This window comes from Nothobranchius furzeri, chromosome 9 (assembly GCF_043380555.1).
Source record: "Nothobranchius furzeri strain GRZ-AD chromosome 9, NfurGRZ-RIMD1, whole genome shotgun sequence".
Classification (NCBI taxonomy): domain Eukaryota; kingdom Metazoa; phylum Chordata; class Actinopteri; order Cyprinodontiformes; family Nothobranchiidae; genus Nothobranchius; species Nothobranchius furzeri.
The window spans coordinates 2,101,703-2,122,444 of record NC_091749.1 but is presented as its reverse complement, the minus strand read 5'-3'; the positions used below and the strand labels follow the sequence as shown (position 1 = coordinate 2,122,444).

General features: G+C 46.1%; 1 protein-coding gene across 4 annotated transcripts in view; it reads left to right on the top strand.

The window, feature by feature from the left end:
* LOC139071709 (plakophilin-3-like) overlaps positions 1–20,742 on the top strand; it is an 80,852-nt gene that overhangs the window by 52,881 nt on the left and 7,229 nt on the right. For 3 of the 4 annotated variants that reach the window (XM_070554595.1, XM_070554594.1, XM_070554591.1), the window contains exon 13: positions 16,588–16,861. The exons of the other annotated variant lie outside the window; for it this stretch is intronic. In XM_070554595.1, the coding sequence (XP_070410696.1) occupies positions 16,588–16,632 (45 nt within the window). In that variant the 3' untranslated portion in view covers positions 16,633–16,861. Of the gene's footprint in view, positions 1–16,587; positions 16,862–20,742 lie in introns of those variants that run through there. 4 annotated transcript variants of the gene reach the window in all.

The following is a 20,742-nucleotide window of genomic DNA, read 5'->3' as shown; positions in this document are numbered from 1 at the left end:
AAGATCTGAAATGGATCATTGCAAGAAAGATATTCATTTTAAAGCCATCATTGATTAAAGCACAGATTATTCAAACATTTGATTTAAACATCTTATTCATTCATCACATTTGATTATTTCAACCTATAAGTGGCAAAGTCACGTAGGAACTTTGAGGTGGGTGCACTTCGTTCAGCGTGAGGTTGCAGGAGCCTTGCATGAGGCCTTGAGCAAAGATGTTATGGCTTCTTTGGCTAGTTTCACATCTTACACTTGTTTTTCCTTCTTGGAGGCCAGACAGGTGGTGTGTTTGTGTCTGCAAATGAAATGTTACCTTCTGGTCATTTTGTAGGTGAAGATTAGACGAGCTGCGATGTAGGTTCTGGATGTCCTCCTGTGTTTAGGGTTATTGTTGAATCTTCAGCGATGCGATGAAACCATCTCACATGTGAACCAGAATACCAAAGCCCCTAACAACTGACAGGAGGTGGTTAGCTGGCATTAATGAGGACAGCAGTAGTTTAAAACCTTACACCTTTAATGTTTGAAATGAGAAATTCTCTCACTAAAGAAACAAAACAGCTTTACCTGTAGAAGAAATTTGCTCTGAGTTTAGTAGAATGTGCAGAACCATTAACTGGGCCCGACCGAAGCTTCCTACTGATGGATTAGTTTAGTGTCTTCAGCCCACGGATTCTCTTAATTTGGGGATTTCTTACTGCATCTTGTGGGTTCACATGAAAGTTCAACACAGTTTGATTTCTGCATGTTCATATTCTGCTCATTACCACAATAAAGATATACCATTAGACTTCTAACTCCTATTTTAACAAACAATACATTTTCTTACCACTGTAATCTGTTTGAGATGTCTGGATCCCAAATGGCTCTCAACACATTCAGGACAAGGGAATGACGTGACCTCGGTGCTCCATACAAGTGGACGTTGGCTCTGAGTGATGTGAACCACGTGTTTCCACCAGATGCTTTTCTGCTTTACATCTGTCTGCAGCTGGTTGTTTTCTGCTTGAATTCAGCTTCCCATGTGTCCTCCTCCTTCTTCCCGTCCACCAATCCTATAGCCTGGAGCCACGTTAGTCTAAGGACACTCAGCTCGGTGAAAGGAAATACTTTCTGTAGCTCTGGCACACAGCTCTACAGTTCCCTAAGCTCTGATCCAAGTACAGGTTTCTTTCAGTCACACCAAAGGAATTCAATAATCCCACAGGATCTGAAATCAAATAGAACTTTTCAGTCATGTGGAACTAAATGAATGAGCGGGCACAACTCAGTAAAACATGCCTGAGTTCATGATCTACATGTGTTTATCGTAGTGAGTTGGAGCTGTTTGGAGTCAGATTCCTCAGCAGGAATGCAAAGAATCAGGTTTTAGTTATTATGAGTTTGTTTAATTTCTGTCTTTGGGTTGTTGACTTGGAAACCTTCACACAGTTTTTCTTCAGTATAACCACCCCACCAACACACACGATACAAACTGAACTTTACACAGCAAACAGAAGCAGCATGAGCCAATCAGCTGACCATACCGTTATACTCTCACAACAAGCTAAAGTCAGGAGAATTACACTTCATACTGATAGGCAAGCACTCACTGCACCTTTTTACTGTTTTATAGTGGGTCTTTTGGTCGTTCCCCTTGATTTATCTTGGTAAAATGAGTGTTGCTGTTCTTTATTGTTCTAGCATTCCTTACATTCATCCCTCTGTGGGACACAGAGTAAACCAAACTGAACTAAATGTGGCACTGTCACAAAAATGCAGTGTTGGGAATGTTACTTTAAAAAAGTAATTAGTTATAGTTAGTTACCTATTACTTTTTGACAAAGTAATAGGTAACTGTTAGTTACTGAGTTTTGTCGACAAAAACAGAAAGCAAAGAACAACCCAAAAAAAGAACCAGAAACCCAGAAAGACAAGAACCAAAACCAGTGATAACCCTACCATACATTAAAGGCATAACAGAAAAAATAAGAGCAACAATGAAAAAACACAACATAAACACACCAACAAAACCATACACAACAGTTAGAAACAGACTAGTACACCCAAAAGACAAGATACCAGCTGGACTTAAAGGTGGAGTCATTTACGAAATCCCATGCAAACTCTGCAATAAAACATACATAGGAGAAACCGGACACCAACTCAACACACGAACAATAGAACACAGAAAGGAGTGCGAGAAAGAGGCAAGTCGAAAACACACAAGAGCAGCAAAAGAAGAAGCAGAAAGTACAATAAAATAGTCAGCCGTAACAGATCACTGCTTAAGAGAAAACCATATAATGGACTGGGACAGCACACGGATCATAACCACCGAACAACAAAAATACAAAAGATGGATCAAGGAAGCAATCGAGGTAAGGAGACGTGGATGTGGGACCATGAACAGGGACGACGGAGTTTACACGCTGGACCACGCATGGGACTGCATCGTCGGAGAGGGGAGAGCGGGCAGTAGAGGGCGACAACGTCCTCTGCTGCCCGCAGATAAACGGAGAAGGAAGTGACGCCACCATCAGCGTCAGCCTGAAGAAGCCGGCAGCCGTCGGCGAAACGTAGCGTCAATAACAGGTAACAAAACCGTTTCGGTGTTTTAAAAAAGAACGACAACATGGAATTAGAAATAACACACAGAAAGAACACACCTAAGATGATAAACTATAGTTTGTGAAGGCTGTACCAACTCCAGCCTGTCCGCACATCAAGTCCACGGGTTTCCAGACTCCAGCCTGTCCGGGCATCAAGTCCACGGGTTTCCAGATAAGAGAAACAACGCCTCTATCTCCGTGCCTGAGGACGTTTTGTGCAGCTGAAAAGACGGACTTCTGTTGCCCACGTCGGTCGGTCCCAGTTCAAGGAGGTCCGCGCTCAGCTCCAGAGACCCGTGGCGGGGTCAGTGGGCCAGTCTAGCTGGTTTCTGGGTCGTATCCAGCTCACAGAAGCCTGCATGAGCTCCAGAACTGGATGACAGGTGTCTCTCTGTCATCAAGTATCTGCCCATGGATAAAAGGAAGTGACACCACTAACACCGGCAATCTCTGATGATGGCTAGAGATACTAACATGTCGGGTGAAAAAAAACAATTTTTACTCATCTGTGTAAAAAAGAACAAGAAAATGGATAAACGGGTTCTTACCAGGAAGAACTAAAAACAGGAAACATTACATTAATCTAAACTATCCAAATGTCAAGATGTGATATTTAACAAGACCCCAATCTAATAAAATGTATAATTGCAAATAGAAAACCCCTTTAAAGTGTTCCTTAGCCTTTATGTGGTATCTCAGTCTAGTGGAATAACTGAGATAAATGCACAGTGTCGCAAGCCAAGCCACCGGGCCAACTCTGGGTGTTAAATCTCAAGGCCTTGGCTCATGGCACAATAGTGGGCTTGACCTCAGACTCCTCCTGACGAACACCTTTACTCTGTGCAGAGATATTTTACCTTGTGCAACCTAGACTTTTATTACTGTAAAATCACCTTTATTTTGCTGTAGGAAGACTCGTGCTGTATCAGAACACCCTGCATGAGCTCATCACGCTCAGAACAGACCCTCGTCAGCTTCTCCTCTGATCAGGTGAACGCTGATGTAACAACCTGGGATGGAATGAAGGAACCAGCAAACTCATCTTTTGCTGTGCCAGAGAAGGAAAGGAGGCCCCCACGAATTACTTTTAATTCCTTCCCAAAGGAGGGAAAAGTTTATTCCACACACAAAAAGGTAATCCAACACAGGGAAGAACAGCTTAGGCTAAATAGGAAACGTTCTTATCAAAAAAACTGTCACGATGGGGAGCCAAGAGGAGGTTAGGACCCAAAGATGCAGAGAACCAGCAATAATGTAAAATCCTTTAATAAGAATAAATCCAAAAAAGGCAGGGAGCCAAAAACAAAAATCAAAAGTCCCAAATAACAAAACCTAGAATATCCAAAAACTGAGATCAAAATCTAGAGAGGGGGAACGAGACAAAGGTGACACAAGACAATGACCCAACAACAGATAGAGACGCAGACAGGGTTATATACACTGGGGCATGATGGGAGGCAGATAGGCTGCAGGTGTGTGGGGAGAGAAACCAAGTGAAAGCTATTAACTAATCAGGGAGGAAACTAACATGACCTAAGAGTAAAAACCTAAAGACAAGAAGAGCCAGCAAAAATAACTAACATGCTAAGGGGGAAGGAAAACTACAAAAACCGGTGGGAGAACACACTAAAGAGAACTAATAAAATGAGAAGCTGAACCGATATAAAACTGCAGAGGGGTGACTGGGGGAGACCAAAGGAACACAGGACCTGGGAGGGATAATCTGGAGGACCGCAGACCAGGGGACACATGAGGAACACAAGAGACACATAAGGGGATCCTTAGAGGGGGATGGAGCACACGAGGAGCCAGACGCAGACCATGACAGTGCCCCCCCACCCCCCCACCCCCCCCCCCCACCCCCACCCCCCTTCCCCCCAAGGGGCGGATACCAGACGCCCACAAGAGAGAGGACAAACAGAGAAGGGAACCAGGGACCAGGGGAGCCTAGGGGGCCGGCGACGGGGAACCAGGAGCCGGGAAGCCTGGGGGGGGCCAGCGACGGGGAGTCAGGAGCTGGGAAGCCTGGGGATTGGGGACTCTGGAGGAGGAGGACAAAGAGGGGGCTGATCAGTTGCAGTTACAGGCTCCAGTTGGATGATCTAGGAAGATAGAAGACGAGGAATTATTGAACTGAAGTCTGAGTGGTGAACAGGTGAGCTGATCTTCAGAAAGTCCCCCTGTCACGCCAAGAATAGTACAGCTGCAGATTCACTTCACAAGCAGGAAATCTTTGGGTCACCGGGTCTGCAGTAGAGCCCTGCGCGGTACTGTTTTCTTCATCCCGCTCCCGCTGAATTTCTGACAATTACCGCCCGCAACCGCAACGTGTGTGTTACACTCCCGCCCACAACCACAAAACTCGGAGAAATTATTACCTCACAATAAAAGAGATGTATTGAGTTTGTGTCCTCTCTGGTCCCGGAGAAAACATGTCATTTTATAGGCTATACCAGGGGTCGGCAACCCGCGGCTCTTCCATCCATCTGATGAGGCTCTCTGTGCTTGTAAAGTATTGAATGGATATTTAAATAAAATGCTTTATATTTTACTGAATTAATTTTACATCTGTATGCCAATTCTATATGTAAAGATTGTCTGTGTAAACCTGAACAGGTCCAACCCAGTCTTACTGTGAGACCGGGTTGACGGGTCATGCTTGTGCGTAATCATATCGGCGCTTTCTGAGCTGAAAAGATTATGGGATTCTCCTCAGACGGCTCCTGGATGTGTCGCCACATTGGAGACAGGAACAAGCGCTATTCAGCCAAAGTTTCATAATCAGGAACATTTTCTAAGTGACAAGTCTCTCTGAGCGACCGGGTTTGGAAAACACTCGCTTCAGTGGGAGGAATCTTCCCGCATGCGCTCTGGTTCTGCAACGCGCTCCAAGCCAATCTCCACATCTTCAGCTCGCTGTGCACCATAGGTACGCGCTGACCGCGAGCTGCGCTGAGCAGTGTCCAGCTCAGATGTTCAGATGGGAATCTTTTCTTGAGTGATTTAGCTACATCTGCGATGTGCGTAACAAATAAAATGTCAGTTCGTCTGCATGTGTCGGGGTAATTCTTTCTATTCTTTCTCCGTCAAAATAAACGGTCAAATACGGGAACTATCCGGTCAACACAACACAAACCCTGCTTTTAACTGTTCTGTTTTGTTGTGAAAATTGTTGGAAAGAGATAAAATTTAACTTGATTAACACCAGAGCCGCGCACTGCGCCGTTATCTCCGTGACTGTAAATGAGGGAAAAACAAATTGATCGGATCCTGCACGTCTTTTAACACATTGGTCAGGATCGACGCACTTTGTTTTCATTCAGTTTTTAACCCTTTAACGCCGATGCGTCACCAGGATCACCGGTGACGCCTCGGCGTATGTGATTTCAAATAACTCCTCGCTACTTAAACCACAAAATTCTTAAAAAAAAACATTAAGGAGCTACTGTGTGGTGCTTAAAGGATAATGAAATCAAGGCCGTTTCATATTCTCTTCTCCTCTGTAAGCAGGCAGTGATCGAGGTCGCTTTTCTGAGAGAGACCTGAATGAGAAATATTAACACGATCAGAGAAACTCCTCCAAATGTCTGACTTGCCTTGCTTTGGTTTTTGTGTCATAAAGACCTTGTTTCAGCTTCTTTTCAACATCAGTTGCCGACTCCATCATACTCATCCTGATCCCGCACTGTTTCTTTAAGCCGACCGTTCCCGCCCGCAGCAAAATTCACACCGCCCGCCCCCGCTGGATTTGTGTTGGGTCCCGCGGGACCCGGCAGGACCCAATCCCGATGCTGCCCTCTAGTCTGCAGCCATACACCATTCATCACATCTTCCTTGTTCCTCACTGGCTGTGATGCACTTGGATGAAAACATTTGCTCATTTAACTCCCAATCAGCTTATGACAACTTCAAAGCACCATGCTGTTGAATTATAGTAACGCACACATTTTCTTATCAGTAATGGAAACGGCGTTATGACAAAAGAAGACAGTTATTAATTAGATTAGTAGTTACTGAAAAAATAACTTTCGTTAGTAACGGTGTTGTTTTAAACGCCGTTATTCCCATCACTGATCAAATCTAGTTATTCATAATTTCAAGCATTTCATTACACCTAAACGGAAGAGTTACAAAGAAATTCCCCCCCCCTCAGATCTATTTGTAAAGCTCAGTTTATGGTCTCTACTCTGCCTGGATACCTTCCACACCTTTATGGTTTTGAATTTAATTACAGTTAGCAACTGGGAGAAGAAATTTTCTAACGAAATGCTTAAATTATTGTCATCAACAACACGACACTCAATACTTTAAATAAATGCTTGCCAGCTCCCAGTGCACACACGCTTTTTATGAGCTTCTATGGCCCGATCAGCAGTCCTCTTTATCCATCTACTCACAGCCTGGCTCCTTCATGTTTTTTCAGCCATTTGTAGTGAAAATACAAATTGATAACTTTATTGAAAATTAACAATAAGATGTGATGATTCATATAAATATGAAATATCAATCTGATTGTTCTTTGAATGTTTAATCAGAAGATTCTAGGGTTCTTTGCTGCTTTAGGGACCATAAACACACTTCGTATTAATTCAGACAGAATCAGGTATATAGTTTATAAAATGAATTGAATTCTTTTGCCTAAACTAATGACTATACATGGCAAGATATGAATTGAATGATATGTATGAAGTGGATTAATGTGATGTGAATATTGTAATGGAGGCTAGATGTTGTAGCAAAACCAGTCTTTGAATCTGAGAGAATTTGTGAAGTCTGGCTTGAAAAAGTGAACTGGCTGATTATTATGTAAACTACAGATTTATTAATTGAAAAACCATCCGACGCAGTCTGTGCCAAGTCAACACACCCTTTGTGTGGAGATTCTCCTGCGATCCCAGGGGTCGAGAGGTCGTGCTGGTCACTACTGGTGGAGTGAACCTCTCGGTATCAGGAACCCGTAGATTAGTTCCGATAGAACCCGTCTAGTCTGAGGTCCCTCCAGGTGATGGCAGGAAGCTGTAATACTTGTTTGTGTCTAAGTCTGTTTAGCTCTTAGAAGAGCCGTTTGTCTGATATCAGCCGCAGCGTTGCAGAGAGGCTTTGACTGGAGGTCAAAGGAGAAGGTTTCAAAAGGGCTTCTTCCCCGATTTGGCAGAACAATGCAACTCCTGCTTTCCTGTCATACACCCTTTTGTGGCAATGTGAGGCCCCATGCATGGGGACAGCATGTTTTAGGGTTCATGATGATCTCTCACCCACTCGTCAAAGTTCTCAGCACTATCACCTTCATAATCTCCTCCACTCAACAAATCCCTGGGTGTCTTATCTCTTCCAAAAAGGAGGTAGAATGGGGCATAGCCCGTAAATGCATGTGGCAATTGTAGGTCATCACCAGCTCTGGCAGGTGCACCTTCCAGTTTTTTTTTTCTTTTCCACAGGCAATGTGTGAAGCATCTCATACAGGGTACAGGTGAACCTTTCGCACTGCCCATTGTCCTGGGATGGTAAGGAGTTGTTCGACTCTTTGATATGCCATACATCTAGCAGGGCTCCTTGATGACACTGGCCTCAAAATTTCTCCCTTGGTCAGAATGAAGTCTTGCAGGGCAGCCATAGTAAAGAAACCAATGCTTTAGCAGTGCTGTGGCAGTTATCCTAACTGTCTGGTCTTTTGTAGGGACTGTAATAGTAAATCGGGTGAACATATTCGTCATCACTGGAACATTTTCGTAACCCCCAGCAGATGGCTCCAAAACATTCACAACTAAGACGTCCAGTGGGGCATTTTTACGTCCCTCAGCTCGACTAGGAGTATGTTAAAGCTGCTTTCCGGAGTTGTCCCTCGTTCAGAAATTATGTATGATTTGTCAGAAATCCGTAAAAGTGATTATCTTATCATGTACTGTGATATAATATAAGCAATACATCTTTTTTTTTTTTTTTTTTTTTTGCTAAGCACGCCCTCTGCTCGGCAGAGCTCCATGCAATAGGAAACTGAGCGCCGACCAGAACTAACCAGTAGCGTTAGACTACCGCTTAGATCAGGGGTGGGCAACTGCAGTCCTCGAGGGCCGGTATCCTGCTTCTTTTTGTTACTTCCCAGTTCCAACACAGCTGATTCAGCAGCTCATCAAGCTCTGCAGAAGCCAGCTAATCTCCTGCTGATTGAAATCAGGTGTGTTGAAACAGGGAAACCAGATTTTTATAGAACCAGAAGAGTCCATGACTGCGTTAGAGGACAAAAGAGCTGGCATGTGGAAGGAAAATGTTGGATCAGAGGAGGATGGGATGTCTGATTGGCTGGGGACAGGCGAGGAGGATGCTGGGTTTGTTCCTGAACTGAACCTATTGAAGAACTTGTTCATTTTAAGAGTTTTAGCTCTGTCAGCTACAGAAGCACCTTTATAAACAGAAACGTGAAGTCGCCATCTTAAAAAAACAGAGGAACAGCAGTTTTATGTGATACACTTGTCAGCCACTAGATGGTGCCATTGGATAAGAGAAATACTCTGGAAAGAAGCTTTAATTAGGGAGTAAAGAAAGATTATACTTCGTCGTCGTCGTCTTCGTCTTCCTCCGCTTATCCGGGTCCGGGTCGCGGGGGCAGCATCCCAACTAGGGAGCTCCAGGCCGTCCTCTCCCCGGCCTTGTCCACCAGCTCCTCCGGCAGGACCCCAAGGCGTTCCCGGACCAGATTGGAGATGTAACCTCTCCAACGTGTCCTGGGTCGACCCGGGGGCCTTCTGCCGGCAGGACATGCCCGAAACACCTCCCCGGGGAGGCGTCCAGGAGGCATCCTGACCAGATGCCCAAACCACCTCAACTGGCTCCTTTCGATCCGGAGGAGCAGCGGTTCTACTCTGAGTCCCTCCCGAATGTCCGAGCTCCTCACCCTATCTCTAAGGCTGAGCCCGGCCACCCTACGGAGGAAACTCATTTCGGCCGCTTGTATCCGCAATCTCGTTCTTTCGGTCATTACCCAAAGCTCATGACCATAGGTGAGGATTGGGACGTAGATCGACCGGTAAATCGAGAGCCTGGATTTCTGGCTCAGCTCCCTCTTCCCCACGACAGATCGGCTCAGCGTCCGCATCACTGCAGACGCCGAACCAATCCGCCTGTCGATCTCCCGATCCCTCCTACCCTCACTCGTGAACAAGACCCCGAGATACTTAAACTCCTCCACTTGAGGTAGGACCTCTCCCCCGACCCGGAGGTGGCAAGCCACCCTTTTCCGGTCGAGAACCATGGTCTCAGATTTGGAGGTGCTGATCCTCATCCCAGCCGCTTCACATTCGGCCGCGAACCTACCCAGCAAGAGCTGAAGGTCAGAGCTGGATGAAGCTAGGAGGACCACATCATCCGCAAAAAGCAGAGACGAGATTCTCCTGCCACCAAACTCGACACACTCCACACCACGGCTGCGTCTAGAAATTCTGTCCATAAAAGTGATGAACAGAACCGGTGACAAAGGGCAGCCCTGGTGGAGTCCAACCCTCACTGGGAACAGGTCCGACTTACTACCGGCTATGCGGACCAAACTCACGCTCCTCTGGTAAAGGGACTGAATGGCCCTTAACAGAAAGCCACCCACCCCATACTCCTGAAGCGTCTCCCACAGGGTGCCCCTGGGGACACGGTCATAAGCCTTCTCCAAATCCACAAAGCACATGTGGATTGGTTGGGCAAACTCCCATGCCCCCTCCATCACCCTTGCAAGGGTATAGAGCTGGTCCACAGTTCCACGGCCAGGACGAAAACCACATTGCTCCTCCTCAATCTGAGATTCAACTATCGATCGGACCCTCCTCTCCAGTACCTTGGAGTAGACCTTTCCAGGGAGGCTGAGGAGTGTGATCCCCCTATAGTTGGAACACACCCTCAGGTCACCCTTCTTAAAGATGGGGACCACCACCCCGGTCTGCCACTCCCTAGGAACTGCCCCCGATGACCACGCAATGTTGTAGAGACGTGTCAACCATGACAGCCCTACAACATCCATAGCCTTGAGATACCCAGGACGAACCTCATTCGCCCCCGGGGCTCCGCCGCTGTGTAGTTGTTTGACTACCTCAGCAACTTCTGCCCCCGAGATCGGACAGTCCATCCCCAGGCCTCCCAGCTCTGGTTCCTCCTCGGAATGCGCATTGGTGGGATTGAGGAGCTCCTCAAAGTATTCCTTCCACCGTCAGACTATAGCCTCAGTTGACATCAGCAGCTCCACCATCCCCACTATAAACAGTGTGAGCGAGTTGCTGCCTTCCTCTCCTGAGGCGCCGGACAGTTTGCCAGAACCTCTTTGGAGCCGATCGATAGTCTTTCTCCATGGCCTCACCAAACTCCTCCCACGCCCGAGATTTTGCCTCGGCAACTGCTACTGCTGCACCCCGCTTGGCTATCCGGTACCTGTCTGCTGCCTCCGGAGACCCACAGACCAGCCACGCCCTGTAGGCCCCCTTCTTCAGCCTGACGGCTCCCCGAACCTCTGGTGTCCACCAGCGGGTACGGGGGTTTCCACCACGACTGGCACCGGCCACCTTACGACCACAGCTAGCAACAGCCGCCTCGACAATCGCAGAGTGGAACAAGGCCCACTCGGACTCAATGTCCCCCACTGCTCTCGGGACGTGGTCAAAGCTCTGCCGGAGGTGGGAGTTGAAGACCGTCTTGACAGGTTCTTCTGCCAGGCGTTCCCAGCAGACCCTCACTATGCGTTTGGGTCTGCCAGGTCTACGCGGCATGTTCCCTTGCCATCTGATCCAACTCACCACCAGGTGGTGATCAGTTGACAGCTCCGCCCCTCTCTTCACTCGGGTGTCCAAAACATACGGCCGCAGGTCAGATGATACGACTACAAAATCTATCATCGACCTGTGACCTAGGCTGCCCTGGTACCAAGTGTACCGGTGGGCATCCTTATGTTCGAACATGGTGTTCGTTATGGCCAAACTGCGGCTTGCACAGAAGTCCAATAACAAAACACCGCTCGAGTTCTGATTAGGTGGGCCGTTTCTCCCAATCACACCCCTCCAGGTCAAGCTGTCATTGCCCACGTGAGCACTGAAGTCCCCCAGCAGGACAATGGAGTCCCCTGATGGAGCACTATCTAGCACTCGTCCCAGGGACTCCAAAAAGGGTGGGTACTCTGAACTGATATTTGGCCCATAAGCACAAACAACAGTCAGGACCCGTTCCCCGACCCGAAGGCGCAAGGAAGCTACCCTCTTGTCCCCCGGGGTAAACCCCAACACACAGGCAGAGAGTCTCGGGGCTAACAAAAAGCCAACCCCAGCCCTCCGCCTCTCACCCGGAGCAACTCCAGCAAAGTAGAGTGTCCAACCCCTCTCCAGGTCTCGGGTTCCAGAGCCAATGCAATGTGTCGAGGTGAGTCCGACTATATCTAGCCGGTACCGCTCAACCTCTGCCACAAGCTCCGGCTCCTTCCCCGCCAGCGAGGTGACGTTCCATGTCCCAAAAACTAGTTTTCTTGTCCGGGGATTGGACCGCCAAGGCTCCCGCCTTGGTCTGCCACCCGATTCGCATTGCACCGGACCCTTCATGTTCCTCCTGCGGGTGGTGGGTCCACAGTTGGACGAGCCCATGTATCCGGTTCGGGCTGGGCCCGGCCGGGCCCCATGGGCGAAAGCCCGGCCACCAGGCGCTCGCTCACGGGCCCCAACCCCAGGCCTGGCTCCAGGGTGGGACCCCGGTAACCCTCCGGGCCGGGTACTCCGACTCTTCGTTTTAACCGCCATGAAAGATCCTTCGAACCGTTCTTTGTCTCACCCTTCACCTAAGACCATTTTGTCATGGGAGACCCTACCAGGGGCACTAAGTGCCCCAGACAACATAGCTCCTAGGATCATTAGGGCACTCAAACTCCTCCACCACGATAAGGTGACGGTTCAAGGAGGAGAAGCTTATACTGTGAAAGAAAAATAACCAAGTTTGCTCTCTTAAAAGGGAGTTTATTAAAAGAACGCAGCTCTCTGGGCTGACATGAATAAACAATATAAATAGGAAACAAAATGGTCATCCAAATCTGGGAATAATGAACAAAGTTCTCCAATAACAAAAGCAATCTCTAATAAACAGAAAGCGCCGGCAGTTAAGGCTGGGGAAACTATATAACACACACAAAAAGCTCCACCAAAAGGGTGAGCTGGGTCTCAGATTGAGGACAAATCACTATAGACAAACAAAACTACGATGCGTCTACTAGTCGCACTGAAACCACCCAGGTTACAAAAGCTGAGACTAACGTCTGCACACACAGGAGGGAGGAGCGCAAACACCTCCGCATCTACACTCTTCTGTTTCTCCCCCCTTAACATCTCTAGGTGCTCTCTTTTAACAGGGAGCACTGTGATTGAGATCACCTGCAGCTGGGCTCGGCTAGAGCGGGTTGAGCTGGCAGCTTGCTGAGGCCATCTAGTGGCCGTCACAGACACAGGCATCAACATTAGTGCAAGTCATGGGAGCTTGAGTTTTGGGAAACACGTGAGAGTTTTTCCTCTCTGATGTAATAATCACACAGGAACGAGTATTGTCTTGTTTAGAGCAATGGAGGAGTTAAACAGGATACAGTTGTGACTCCAACTCCAAAGTTCCCCGGCCTCCCCCAACATTACTGTCACCCAGTAGCACTTTTTAGACATTTCATAACATTGTCGAAATAAAAAATTGCTTACTTATGTTGATACAAAAGCATTTACCTCCAGGTCATAATAGTTTTATAACCTAATCACAAACACTCATACCTGATGATTTTCCTGTTGTGCCTCACTCTTATGTCTTTCTTCCTCTGTCCTCTCTCTTTTCTTCTCTTTTTGTGTCTCTCTCTTCCTCACAGCGCTCCTGTCTTCTCTTCTGTCTGTACTAACAAAACTGTTGTCAATCTGTGGGACAGTGGGGGCGAGTGAGTCTGCTGTAAAAGAGATCCCACTGTCACACTACAACAGAAAGTAATGCAGGATTATTTAAAAGATAATACAGTCATTGAAACGTTTGCAAAGATGAAATATCTGCATGTTTTTTGTTGAAAACAACACTGGTGAGTGACTCTTTATTTGAAATTTCATGTATAGAAAATGTTTCTTTTTTCAACTACATTCATATATAACGGTGTTTGTAGAGTATACAGTAGATGTGTGCTACTTTTATTTTGTTCATTTAATATTGAATCAAAATAAATTAATCACATAAAATAGCTATGTATATTAATAATTAAAACGAGATTGTATGCATAAAAATAATTAAAAACAATTAGGTGTTGAGTTGCTGTGCCGCACCTGACTAATCATGCTGGAGATGCCATTGTCATTGCCTTTCCACCTCTCAAAGCTCCTGCCTCCTTCCTCCTCTTGTCTCCTGCCTCCTTCCTCACCTTTCTGCCTCCTGTCTCCTTCCGGGGAGAAGGAGGTTCTACTTATATTACATTACCTATGTGGACTCTCCAGGGATTATTCAGAGCTGAGAGGTGCAGAGCTCTGATCGTTGATGCGCTCCAGACAGATGCACGCTGAGCACGGCCACAGCAACTTTATCAAAGTGTCGCCACCTCAAAAAACAAATTCAACACGCGATCGTTTATGTCTGCTCATAGCCTGGCCTGCCAGACTCCTCCTCTGTTTAATTCTGTACAGAGAAAGGGTCTGGGAACTCTCCTATTCAAATAACCCCACCCCTGAGAATTCAAACCGAGCCAATCAGCGCTGAGTAGCGTACGTCACACACCACAACGCCGAGTTTGTACTAAACATGGCGACTGAAGCGGAGTTCTCTGTGGTTCTTTCCTCTTACTAAATTACTTGAATGTCTTTAAAACCACAACAAGCAGAAGCGCTACCAGCCTTTCTTCTAAAGAAAAGGATGTTGATGTCGTTGCCAGATGCTTTTTTTTACTACAGCTAAAAAACTACAGCGTCGCCTGGCACAGTTGGAATTTCAGTGTTTTTTCTGATTGGTTATTTTTGAGCTGCCAAGTCCCGCCCCTCAAGTGCCTCTTTGCCTCTGAGTTACCAGACTCTTTCTCTGTGCAGAATTAAATAGAGGATGAGTCTGGCAGGCCAGGCTAGTCTGCTCTTATCCTTTCATGCTCTCTGTCTTTTATTTGTGCCTGATGCGTTTCGCTGCTGTGGAACGGAGCGCATCACCTGTTTCATCCTCTGGTGACTTCACCACACTGGTGCGGTCAGTGCGCGGTGCACACTCCGCTATATTTACAGTCGGTAGATCTTTTAGAGCTGAAGTTCAAAGGTATCTTATGAGGTGAATATATATGAACCCAGGTAGCAGTTTCTCTTTAGGATTGAGAGGAGATGCAGGAAGATAATAAACAGGCAGGACAGAAAAATAGTCAAATAAAAACAAGTTAGTTTTTGTACCTGCTGGTTGCAACAAACAGACACCATTGAAGGTCATCAGAAGTGAGGAACAGAAAATGAAAATATTCTTTCAATGTTTAGAGCAGCAGGAACTCTGAGAGGCTGTAGGCGCATCGGTGAGTTTGGGGCTGCTGTGCGGGGGGGGGGGGGGGGGGGGGGCTGAAGCAGGGGAACAGTAAAGATGCAGAAACTACCGTTGTTAAAAGAAATGTGTGGTAACTTAGGAAAGGTGGGCGCAATTTTACTAACTTGTCACACACACACACTCCTCTCCCTCCCTCCCCCCTCCCATGCGTGGTCTGGCATCTGTTTTGCCTTTTGTGCCTGTTTTGTGCGACGGTGGCACAGGAGTTAAATGCTCGCCCCGTAATCGGAAGGTTGCAGGTTCGAGTCCCGCTCAGTCTGTCGCTGTCGTTGTGTCCTTGGGCAAGACACTTAACCCACGTTGCCTGCTGGTGGTGGTCGGAGGGACCGGTGGCGCCAGTGCTCGGCAGCCTCGCCTCTGTCAGTGCGCCCCAGGGCAGCTGTGGCTACATCGTAGCTCATCCCCACCAGGGTGTGAATGGGTGTGTGAATGGGTGAATGACTGATTGTGTTGTAAAGCGCCTTGGGGGGTTTCAGGACTCTAGAAGGCGCTATATCAAATACAGGCCATTTACCATTTAGTGAACTTTGGTTTGACGTCAGTATTTACATTCTGGGAACATTTTATTTACAAATGAAGCTCTGGATATAAGTCTGAAATTTGCAGGAATTTTTTCTCCAACATTAAGACTGCTGCACAAAAAAAAAAAAGACTGCTGCTCGCGTGGGCCCCCTTGTGGCTGTGGGCCCCTGGGCCTGTGCCCAGTTTGCCCGTATTATAATCTGGCCTTGCATGGGAGTGGTTACACATTACAATGATGTGGTGTGGTAAGATTGTGTTCAATCAGCTGCAACGTGTCTTGGAACTGAAACATAATGTTCCAGACACATAACTGTGGGTGAATTGTCAGCATGAATGTAGGTGAATCATCAGAACAAGGAAAAAACATGTACATGTATGGTCACACATATAATGAGATATATGGTATTTAAAATCTCCCAACAACTTCCTTGGCTAATGCGTATCTTTGGGAGACCCGAACCCACCACTGTACATCTGCAGCCATTGATGGGCAGTAATATCCATGACACAACATGCTTAAGGTTGTAATGTAATGAGATTGGGGGGTTAAATTATGACCAATGAGATGTGATGATTCTACATAAATATAGAATATCAACCTGATTGATCTTTGAATGTTTAACCCAAAGAATTTAGGATTCTTTGCTTATTCAGTGACCATAAACACACTTCGTATTAATTCAGACAGCGTCAAGTATATAATTAAAAACAAACTTTATTTTCGATATTAATTATAATGCATGACAAGCTATGAATAATGATGTGTGATGAGTGTATGGTGATGTGTGATGATGGTGTAAAGTAGATGTATATCAGAACCTTTGTATCTGGAAGAAACGGTGAGTTCTGGGTGTAAAAGAATTTGTTGTCTGCTATAAACTAGATAGTTGATGATTTATAGAACGGCATCAGACTCAATGTTGTTATGTCGACGTACCCTTAGGAGACCCTCTTTTCGGATCCGAGATGTCGGGAGGGGGTCGGGTGACCCCAAGGCATTGGAGTTCGTAGATTAACCGCAATGCGACCAGGTCAGTCCAGAGTCGTCTCCGGGATCACAACAGGCATGAAGATTGTTGCGTCTAAGAATGGACTCTTAAGGAGTCGTAGCTATGTCAGTGTGGAAACAGGCTTTGACGGCTTGTCAAAAGCTTTGATTGTTCAAAGAGTTTCCTCCGGATTGGCCACTCCAAAGTTCTGCTCAAAAAACAGAATAACTCAGGAAGTCATCCTAGTTTTATTAATCTTGAGTTTATCATTTCTGCGAATCAGAATTTGACATGTTTGTCAACATAACCAACATCCCTCAGAAACCACACCTTTCCAGATACAAGATGTTCTAACTCTGTGGATAAATAATCTTTAAATTTATGTGAGATGTGACTTTAACCATAATTTATATCTTATGAACATTGTGTATGAGTGTAGATAGTGATTCACTTGTTAAATCAAACATTACTGATCATAACATATAAATGTTTCATAATAATAATAATAATAATATTTATATCAACTTCACTGATTTAGGCACAAGTTATCCAAACATTAATATTATTACTCATATGTAGCATCATGGAAGGTCCTCTAATTTGTGGCAAAGGTCACATTTACCCAGCTGGGTCAAGCTGGGTCAAACAGTAACTTTCAAGTCCACAGATTAACCAAGGAGCCATGATGTCTGGAAGAACATCACCACTATCTGCTGCTGTTCTGTCCCAGAAGAAGGACATTTCAAGTTCACGATAATAATTAAATAATAATATTAATAAACTCTTTCACTTTATTACTGTTTATTATAATCATCATAAATAATCACTTGGTTCAGTATAAATGTATTTTAATTACATGAAATGAATTATTATGCTTTGGGTATTTTTTGTGAAATTTTCATTTCACAAATTGGTTCACATCTTATTATTGACTAACACTTTGTTTGATTAGCTTATTAAAAATAGAGTTATTTGATATATTAAAAAGAAAGAGTCTTTTGTCTTCATTCTTCTCTTGGGCTGAAAAGGAAGCAGTTTAGAAGCAAATGCATGACCTTGAGGCAGTCTCATGCAGATTAGTTCTGTGTCAGAGGCATCTGAGGAGAGAGGGTAAATAACCTTCAGTGGAATAGCCCCTTCATCATGTTACATACCCCCCTTTTCAAGGGCACGTTGGTCCATCCAGAGACCACCTGGCGTTGAATAAAACAGAGTCCTAAAGGGGCTCCAACAATAGGGGAAGGTGCAGTTCCCCAGGAAGAGGCCAAAAGTGGTGAGGTACGAACCCCACTCCGAAAAACAGTACATGGTTTCAACAGTCTCGCATGATCCCTTTGGAAGCACACAAGTCAGCAGATTATTGAGGTTTCCACCTTGATGTAATAATTTGAAGCAGGAGCAACTTTATATATCCACGGGTAGGGAATACTTCCAAACTAGTATACTGATCTTTGTAATGGCACTTATCGTGATCGTGATCATGCAGGAAAGAGCAGCAGGCAGGTCAGGTCCCAGCGAGCGAAGTATCCAGCAGCCATGCCAGAATCCACGGAAGTCCAGGTCCTACGAGCCGGAACACCAATCAGGAGGAGTAGAATCCGATGACGAATCATAGGTCCACCCCCAGCAATCGAGGATCATCAGCAAAACTCAGAAGTGGAGAGAGAGCACAGCACAGGGCACTTCAGCGTAGACACAACAAAATGGCAAATTAATAAACAAAAAGAAACCTGGCCCTGTGAGTACCTGCATGTAATATGTGTAGCAATTATGTGAATAGCCTTTAAGCAAAGAAATGGGTGCAATACACTACGTGTACTCAAAAAAGTGGTGCGAAAAGAATAAAATTAATAAAACCCTATACTGCGTATGGGAAAAATCACTGCACTAAGTAAAAATGTAATGAAAATGAAGGGCAAAAATGGTTGTGGCCCATAATGGAAAATTAACAAAGTCAATCATAAAGTTTTCAAAACTTAATCACTGTAGCAAAATTCTATAAAAAGATAGATATATATCTGAGTGTCAAAAGAGAACTAAAAATGTAAATCAGTGAAGTTAGTAATCAACCTACATGTGAATGTACCGTAAGGAATTAAGATTAGTAGACTTTCGAAGTCGGTAAGTTGTTGGTGGTAGCACTGAACCCCACTTTAATCAAACCCTGGTTTGATTTGGTCCCTGTGGACCCACTTATAGATGGGCTCCATGTTTGTTTGTGTGATCTTGATCCAATACACGACTGGAGAGAGCTTATCAGTTATCAGGTATGGGCCTGACCACTTCGGCAAAAGTTTCTTAGCCAACTTCCCAGAGGTGTTCTAAGTGTTGCCAGTTTTAGGAGCGAAAATGTAGAACCAGGCCTCATCACCTATGTTGAGTTCAGAATGTGAGGCCTTCTGATCATAATAAGCCTTCCTGCCCTCAGCTGAGTTCTCCAGATTTGCCTGTGGAAAAGAAAACACAGCATGCAGATTGTCGTTATGGCTCTGCAAAACCCACTCACTATTGAAAGCCACAGCACCACCAGACTGAACTGGCTGGTACAGCAGGCGATGGTTAAACATCAAGAGATCTGGGAGTCCTCGGAGTGAGACACCTGAAGAGAACACAGATTCATACAGTTGTATTAGAGGAGGCTGAGGAGGAAGCACAGCCACGTTTAGGATCAGACTAGAGGCATGTGACTAGCAAGAGACACATTGTCTGTCCTGAAGACTTAAACCAAGAATGATTTAGGCTATAGACAGGTGCAGCCTTACGAGGGTCCGGAGCATATGTGCTCTCTGGAGGGCCCCCGGTCGACACACAGGTGCGGTCAGAGAGATCAGGGTCAGCCAGTAGAGGTACAGGGCGACATCCGACCCCCCATTTGGTAGGTCAGTCACCCACCTGAGGTTTAGATGTCATCAGCGCCAGCTGTAGTGGAGTAAGGTCAGTGATGGCGTCGGCCCCCCTTCTGGTAGGTGGTGTTCCCACCGCAGGTTGTGGAGTCTCAGGCGGAGCATTGCTGCAAGCGTCAGCCTCCCCTGGGTCAGGTGGCTTTCCCAACTCAGGTAGGAGTGGTTCTGCTGCAAGGACAACACAGGCTCTGTGGACGTCAATGATCTTAGAGGTACTGGATTCCCTGGTCAGTCCGGCACCGTTGTGGTCAACAACACTTGACCAAGGAGTGACACAAACACAAAAGAGAGCATGCAGCTCAGGAACGCAGTCAAACTCCAGAGGAGGATGTAGATTAGCTTTTGGATCAGAAAGGTGCCAGATCATCCTGCTGATAGCAGGGTCCTGGAACTGAAGACTGACAAGGTCATTTATAGAAAAGGCAAGTTGAACAGACACAAACCCATCCGATGGTTGAAAGATGGACGCATCATCAGGGGGCCACAAGGGTTTGAGGGACCATGTGGTGCCCACATCTTTACCTTGAGTGGCAAGAGGGTCTGTAAAGTTGTTGAGATGACCTTTAAGTTCACTGGCAGAAGTCGAGTTTCAAAGCTGTGTTTCTGGCCACCGATGTAGCTGGAAACAAAAAGATTATTGCAATCAGGATATTTTAACACAGGTTGTTGTTTGTCTCGCTCGCACACAGTGGTAGGAGCATCAGCTTCGTTAGAGAAATCAACAGAATGCGACTCTGATGAAAGCCGAGTCTGTGGTGGCAAAGGTTCTGGGATAGGTGGTGAACATGTTGTTCCCACCTGCTCAGAGTTACCAACCGTGAGACAGTGGAGGTCAGGAGGCAGAACGATGGGCAGAGGTTCTTCAACCCCTGACCAGAGTCCCCCCCCCCCCCCTCTCCACATAAATGAAGGTATCAATGCGCCTCAGAAAGTCCATGCCAAGAGTGAAAGGCATGGTTCTGCTCTCACAGATGTACACGGGGTGTGTCAGGCTCATAGGACCGATCTTGAATTGGAGCAGAGTCTTAGAAGACAAGAGCACTGTAGAATCCGAGAAAACAAGGATAGTTAATGCAACAGGGAATCAGTTCTGGAGGGCGTACGCCGCCACCTACATCCAGGCAGATGCGGTCGAAAAGAGACTTGCTCATGATTGTAAAATCTGAACCAGTATCTAAAAGTGCGTTGCAGGGATGCCCCGTTGCA